The following is a 7793-nucleotide window of genomic DNA, read 5'->3' on the forward strand; positions in this document are numbered from 1 at the left end:
GGGCTACACTCGTTATTTTTCCTCTTTATTCTACATATTAGATTTTGGTTTTTTTTGTTTTTTTACAGTGATGCCAGTTTCACTAATGAGACGTCGCAACAATAATCACATGACTTCATTATACCAATCAGAGCCAAGCTTGCTGTTCTATGATCACCCCGGCCTGTTCAATCACGTGGCATCTTTAAAGCGGCGTAAAAAAAATTAAGTATTTGACATAGAGCACTGCCGTCAACATGACTACTTTTCTTTTTACTTGAGTAATATTATTTTGATTTAACAGTACTCTTACTTGAGCCAAATTCTTGGCTATTCTCCCCACCTCTGACGGGGACAAACGTCCGATTAACTCTGTAAGTCCAGGTACATGCGTAGCATTCAGAGGATGTGTTGTGGTAGTTATTAAAAGTAGAAACTTTGTATTGGAAACAATCATTAACTCTTTGGCTGCCGCTGACAGTCATAGACATCCAGTGGTGGAATGTGAAAAAGTAAAAGTACTTTGTTACTGTACATAACTACATTTTTGTGTAGTTGTAGTTTACTTGAGTACAAATATGAAGTGGTACTTTTTACTTTTACTTCACAACATCTGTTTTTTACATAACTACTTTTCAAATTGTCGCCTGCGTTACACATTACTTTTGTGCAACCATACCGTAACTGAGCACTAGAGGCAGCAACATTGGCAGGTAAACAAGATATTTACCAATAAAAACCACAATACTCTTGTACAGTAGGTGGCGGTATGGACCTGATAGTTGCTTGCAATCCGTCATTAAAGTTATGGAGTTTTTTAGCCTGTTAAGCTTCTGTTTACAGTGCAGTCAATTTTATTGCTTGTTTTTTCCAGACAATTAATTTTCTGCTTCTTTCTTTTAATATTGACTCAGATCTCTGCATGTATGTATGTATGTATGTATGTATGTACAGTGGTATCAAAAAAGTATCTGAACCTTTTGGAATTTCTCACATTTCTGCATAAAATCCCCATCAAATGTGATCAGATCTTTGTCAAAATCACACAGATGAAAAAACTGTCTGTTTTAACTAATATCACCCAAATATTTATAGGTTTTTATATTTTAATCTACGGTGGCCGAGAGGTGTCAGGCGAAATGCAAAGTCCAAACACTTTGCAAATAGAAAAAAAGCACGAGCCCAAATTGCAAACGCTCTGCAAAAGAAAAAAGAAAAAGCACGAATGCAAACTGCCACAACACGATCCCCAATTCCTAAAGCACGATTACAAATTGGCAAAAGCACGAACCCCAATTGCCACAACATGACAGCAAATGGCTCGTAGCACGAATGCAAATTGTCACAACACGATCCCCAATTCCTAAAGTGCGATTGCAAATTGGCAAAAGCACGAATCCCAACTGCCACAACACGACAGCAAATAGCTCGTAGCACAACAGCAAATGGCTGACAGCACAGCAGCAAAATCACGCAACACAACGGCAAGAGGATGACCCGGAAGTTAAAACAAAACAACAACAACAACAAAAAAAAGGAAGACACTTTATACACCTTACATGTGCTTTGTGACCATCTATACAGACCTCCATGACGTTGCCCCCACCCCATCAGACGCAAATTTATATAAAAATGATGTCAATCCTTTGTGCTGCGACGGTTTTGTTGATACAGTATTATGCTTTTATAGAGATATTAATTTCGAGTGGTGACGTCACTCGTAGCTTTTCCTCAGTTTAGCTCCCGCGGCTAATGGTGCGTACCAACTCTCTCAATAACTATGTTGTCCTAAAAACTAGCTAGCACCATTTTGCTGTAAATGAGGGGCTTAGAGGGATGTCAGCACTCGAAATTTGTATCTCAAGTCCCCTGAATTTGTGTTATGATCGTGCTAGTTATTATGACACCCCTCTGTTATTGAGAGAGTTGGTAGGCTCCATTAGCCGCGGGAGCTAAACTGAGGAAAAGCTACGAGTGACGTCACCACTCGAAATTAATATCTCAACAAAGGCATAATACTGTAGCTACAAAACCGTTGCAGCACAAACGATTAACATCATTTTAAAATAAATTTGCGGGGTGGGGGCAACTTCATGGAGGTCCGTATAGATGGTTACAAAGCACATTTAAAGTGTATAAAGGGTCGTTGTTTTCTTTAATTTTTTTTTTTTTTTTTTTTTTTTCAAACTTCCGGGTCATCCACTTGCCGGTGTGTTGCGTGATTTTGCTGCTGTGCTGTCAGCCGTTTGCTGTTGTGCTACGAGCTATTTGCTGTCGTGTTGTGGCAGTTGGGATTCGTGTTTTTGCCAATTTGCAATCGCGCTTTAGGAATTGGGGATCGTGTTGTGGCAGTTTGCATTCGTGCTTTTTTTCTTTTGCAAAGCGGTTGCAATTTGGGTTCGTGCTTTTTTCTATTTGCAAAGTGTCTGGACTTTGCATTTCGCTTGACACCTCTCGGCCACCGTATTAATGGGAATAGTATGCAAACAATGAATGAAGGGGAAAAAATAAGTAAGTGAACCATCACATTTAGTATTTTGTGGCCCCCTTCTTTGGCATCAATAACTTCAACCAGAGACTTTCTGTAGCTGCAGATCAGTCTGGCACATCGATTAGGACTAATTTTGGCCCATTCTTTATTCGTCAGATGTCGTCTCACCCACCCAGGCGGTATGGTCCTTTCAAGCTCGGGTCCTCTATCAGAGGCCTGGGAGCTTGAGGGTTCTGCGCAGGATCTTAGCTGTCCCTAGGATTGCGCTCTTCTGAACGGACGTTGGTTGTTGGTCGTTGTTCCTGGTATCTGTTGGAGCCATGCACCCACCTTGGGGGTTACTGCCCCTAGTGTCCCGATTACTACTGGCACCAATGCTGCCTTCACTCCCCACATTTTCTCCAACTTTTCCTTCAACCCTTGATATTTCTCCAGCTTTTCGTGTTCTTTTTTCCTGATGTTGCTATCGCTCGGGATCGCTACATCTATCACTGTTTTTTTTTCCATTTTTGCATCGGGACAAAATACTTTTTATCTTGTAAATTTTTAAGCGAGTACTTTGAACTTTTACTTGAGTACATTTTTTTCTTAGATACTTGTACTTTGACTTGTGTTTTTGCACCTGTATTTGTACTTAAGTTAAAAAAAAAAAAAAAAGTGACTATTTCATCAACCACTGAAGACGTCCAATCCATTTTGACGAGGAGGGTTGGCAGCAACCAGTTGGATGGATGGATGGATGGATGGATGGATGGATGGATGGATGGATGGATGGATGGATGGATGGATGGATGGATGGATGGATGGATGGTGACTACATGTTGTTATTGCGAGGGGGTGTGTGCCGTAACTAACGTGTTCTGCCAAAATGGACGTCCAACAACGACGTCGACCATTTAGCAAAAGGTGACGACATCAAACATAAAGAAAAACGATCAAGGGGTCTAAAGGAAGCTAGTTGTGCTAGACAAATTAGCTTGCATGCGTTGAACTAGGGACTAGCCAGGCTAATACTGCAGGTTGACGTCGTTGCTGCGTATCTTATCGTCAACATGAGCAGCCAGCGGGGGGGAAAGGACATTACTGTTATAAGAAAAAAAAATGTAATATTAGCATGACTTACCCATAGCTCTGAGCCCCAGCTCATGGTTTCGGGACGTTATCCTCGGAATTAATCCACGACGCGTCTGCTTGTTGTTGCTATCTTTATTGTAATGATTATTATTCTAAAAGACGATAAAATCCTTTTCCGTTGCTCTGGGGGGCGGGGGGGTTCACCGTCTCATCTTGAGCTCGTGGATGGATCCTCGGTCAATGCAGCGCCCACGCGCGTTCCCGCCAGGACTCAATGACAGCTGCTCGCTCGGCTAGTGCGCGTGCACTGCAATGAGTAGTGGGGGGTGGTCCCGCAGAGTGGGCTTACTTAGTTGTCCTTTTTTAGCAAATAACACAAGTGTAAAGTCTCCTCGCAGATGTTTTCACGTGAAGTGAGGCTTGAAAGGGAAGGGAAGGAGGGAGGAGCGCCCCCCATTGGGCACACCCACCAGGGCAGATGTTTCATTGAACGGCACCCCCCAGTGGGCTTAACTACTTTCTCCTATCCTTCTTTTTATGGCCTCATTCTTTCTTCAATTTAAGTGCTAACGTGCAGTGAATTGTGAAGGAACATATAGTGTGTAACGATAAATCGATGAGGATCAATACATCGATTGGTTAGGCAACGATCCATTCAATCAATGGAAATCACAGCACTGTCATTTTTTAGATTTTGCCGTTTTGTTAAAAACAACGGTTTTCATCAAAATGTCTTTAATGTTTTAACAACAAAATTGTTCAAATGTATTTATATGATATGACGTCATGGGTATGCTGTATAACTACTGTATAACACATGGACTTTGTCGTAGGTTAACAAATTGTCAACATTTGGTTAAAGACTACAAGAAAAACGAGTATGTTAAACTTATGCAGTATTTTCGCCGAAGATAAAGTTTTCTTAAATAAATTTATGTAAAAAAAAAAAAAAAAAAATCTTGTTGAGCTCACGAATTAGAATGTTGTTAAAACAACAGCACCACTCAGTGGCAGAAAACGACAACACGCTAGCGCTGATGAAAGCACGACTGAAACAGTTTAAATTGTATTAAATTGTATTATATTAGTATGGTTATTGAATTTTAGTTTATAGTCAATGTTAATGTTAGGAGTAATGAATGAGTGAATGATTAAAATGTGTACATGTTTTATAACAGACTATATCAATATAAATTTTCTTATTTTTCATAACTACCACAACACATACACCATACCAGGGTTCTCAAACTCATTATGGTTCGCGGGCCACATTTATGGCAATTAGATCTCATATGGGCCGGACTAATTCATTTTTGTCCAAACTCACTGGCTGCCATTGACGGCACCTGACGTCCAATCCATTTTGACCTGAACTAGAACGAACTTTCATTCGTCCCCTCCCAGTCAAAATGAATTGGACGTCAAACACTGTCAATGGTACTGGAAGATGAACATTCACAGCCACTTCTCCCAGTTTAAGTCAATGGTATGTCTATCTTTGTCAGTGACAGGCAATTGGTTAATTTTGCGTCACTTCCATGAAATTTTAAGATACTTATGGGTCACTTCCTAGAATTTGGATCATTCCCTGTTGATTTTTCTGGCATTTCCGAGCTGTTTCTTGTCGATTTGGGGGCATTTCCAGTTTACTTCCTGTTGATTTGTGTCACTTCCTGTTGGTTTTGTGGCATTTTTGGGTCACTTCCTTGACCTATGGGAAGGTGGCCCTACATCAGGTGCAAATTTATATAAAAATGATGTGAATCCTTTGTGCTTCGTTTGTGCTGTAAAAAGTTTTGCTTGTGCTGCTATCGTTATTGAGATATTTACAATTCTTTTCTAGGTCAATCTGAGGTCAACCAGCCCCCATTTTGAATCAAACCGGCTAAAAATGGTGCCGTACAGCACACGTACAGCACAAACACTGGGTGGACTCTGGATGACCTAAAAAAACACTATCTGTTATAACTCTAAACCTGTAGCAGCACAAACAAAAATTTTTACTGCACAAACCAGCACAGACGAAGAAAACTATTGTGGTTCCGTTCCATCGTACATGGGGCGGCTGCGTGATGTCAACACTCTAAATTAAAAGTAGAATAACTACAAAACCTTTGGAGTCTATAGAAAATTTTTACAGCACAAACGAAGCACAACCAATTGGCATCATTTTTATAAAAATTTCATCTGAAGGGGGGCCAACTTCAAAGAGGCACTTCCTTGTTAACGCTTTGGCTGCCATTGACAGTGCCAGACGTCCATTTTGACTGGGAGGAGGTGAATGAACGAATGTAACCGCGGACACGAAGGTGAGCCAAGTGCAGTAGTGCATTCACTTGATCACAAAAATCACAAATCTATGGTATGTCAAAATAAAAGCATGGGGTTTTTTTTGTATGTATAGTATGATAGAGCTACAACGTGCCTGTTTGGCAGAAATCCCCACGGGCCGGATTGGACCCCTTGGTGTGCCGCTTCCGGCCTGTGGGCCTTATGTTTGACACCCCTTCACTATACGATACATAAACCTGGGCTAGTAGTGTTTATTGGACGTCAATTACCATCAATGGCACTGACACTGCAGCCAGCCCAATCCATCCAAAATGGTATGGAAGTCTATAACCGTCAAAGGTGAGTTTGTAGTTCAGTATATTGCTTTTTTTACAAAAATATGCACAACTAATTCTTGACTAAAGAGTCTGATGTTCAAGAAAACACTGTGGATTTGAAAAGTCTACACACTCCAGTTCAAATGTGATTGTAAAAAATTGAGAAAAAGATCAATCATGCGTCTTACTGCTATGATTGCAGTTACTCAAGGATCAGGATCAATTCAGGAAGATCCAACGATCCGTCCTAATCTCCCAAATCGTGTCAAGCAGAGTCGAAAAACTCCAGAAAGGCAGCCTCAGATTACACGGCCAAAAATTGGATTAGCATGGCCAATCCCATTATGTGCATGTTAGTCTCATTTCTGGGGATTGACAAGTCAATATAGCCGGATCAATTGAAGTAAACTAATGTAGCGTAATATAAGACAATGAGAATTATGACAGGTACAATTAAAAAAAAAAAAGCTGCAATTTATCATTCTCAAACTAAACGTAACCCAGGAGAGCACAATAGTTGTGTATTTAATTATTTGTTTGAATTTAAAATATATGATTACTGTAATTTTAACAATTGTGTGTTATAATTATTACAATATATTCATACATATTTTTAAATAATTTGTCATTTGTAAAGAAGGTTGTTGTTTTCTACAAATATTTTCGCATGAATTTTTAAGATATTTTGTCCAATCTTAAATTCTTAATTATTTTCATTTACTGTACTACTCTTCACTCATTTCCTGTCATTCCTGATTAGGACAAATCAAGTTTTGTGTTGTTTTATCAATCTTTTGTGTTAATTCAATGAAAAATACTCCAAAATAAAATAGTTTACAACAAATTGTGGGTGTTGATTCCTGGATTTTTAAAACAAAATAAAAGTTTTTTGGAAGTCCAACATTTTAATGTTGGCTTTTAAGTTCGACTTTTTACCCACTTTTTTTGTTAATTCGAATTTACATCCATACAAACATCTGCTTTACAAAACAGTCCGTTGACCTAAAAAGAAGAAGAAGAAGAAGAAGAAGAAGAAAAAAAAAAGAATGACACATACATATGCAATCACGGTTACATTATCATTGCAATATAAAAGACAATAATAACAATGATAATAATAATAAAACATACAGTTTAACATGTAAAAATACTATATACATTTTCAACAGAAGGCTTCAGGGGAAAAAACATACTGTATATTCTCATCAATTTATTACTTTTTTATTGCTAATTAGTCTTACAGATTTAAGTGTGTATAATCTATATTTGACTGGAAAAATGCAAATATGGGAGGTTTCTTTGCAATCTTTTGCTTGTGAATAAGAAATTTAGCACAAAGAATTATGCAATGTATTAAATATTCAAAACTATTCTCTCTGGGGTAAGTGTAGTAACAAATAATGTCTTTTGTTTCCACACATCCAAAAAATAAATGCTTTATTGTTTCCATGTCTTTTCCACAGAAAGCGCACACGTCATTAATATCAAAAAACTTAACTAGAGAAAGAACAGTTTCTCCAGTTTATACATTCAATTTAAGAGTTCCCCAAAAACTTGAAGAAAAGGAAAAATTGAGCTAATTTTACTAGCATCCAAAGCTAACGGTGCTGATGACGTCACAGACAGCGGACCAGCAGCAA

General features: G+C 38.7%; 1 protein-coding gene across 1 annotated transcript in view; it reads right to left on the reverse strand.

Annotated features, from left to right (window-relative positions):
* The window catches only part of LOC130906048 (formin-binding protein 1), a 110270-nt gene extending 106284 nt beyond the window's left edge, over positions 1 to 3986 (reverse strand). The window contains exon 1 of the mRNA XM_057819938.1: positions 3594 to 3986. Within this exon, the coding sequence (XP_057675921.1) occupies positions 3594 to 3617 (24 nt within the window). The 5' untranslated portion in view covers positions 3618 to 3986. The remainder of the gene's footprint in view (positions 1 to 3593) is intronic.
* Positions 3987 to 7793: the final 3807 nt, after the last annotated feature.

Source organism: Corythoichthys intestinalis, chromosome 17 (assembly GCF_030265065.1).
Source record: "Corythoichthys intestinalis isolate RoL2023-P3 chromosome 17, ASM3026506v1, whole genome shotgun sequence".
Taxonomy (NCBI): domain Eukaryota; kingdom Metazoa; phylum Chordata; class Actinopteri; order Syngnathiformes; family Syngnathidae; genus Corythoichthys; species Corythoichthys intestinalis.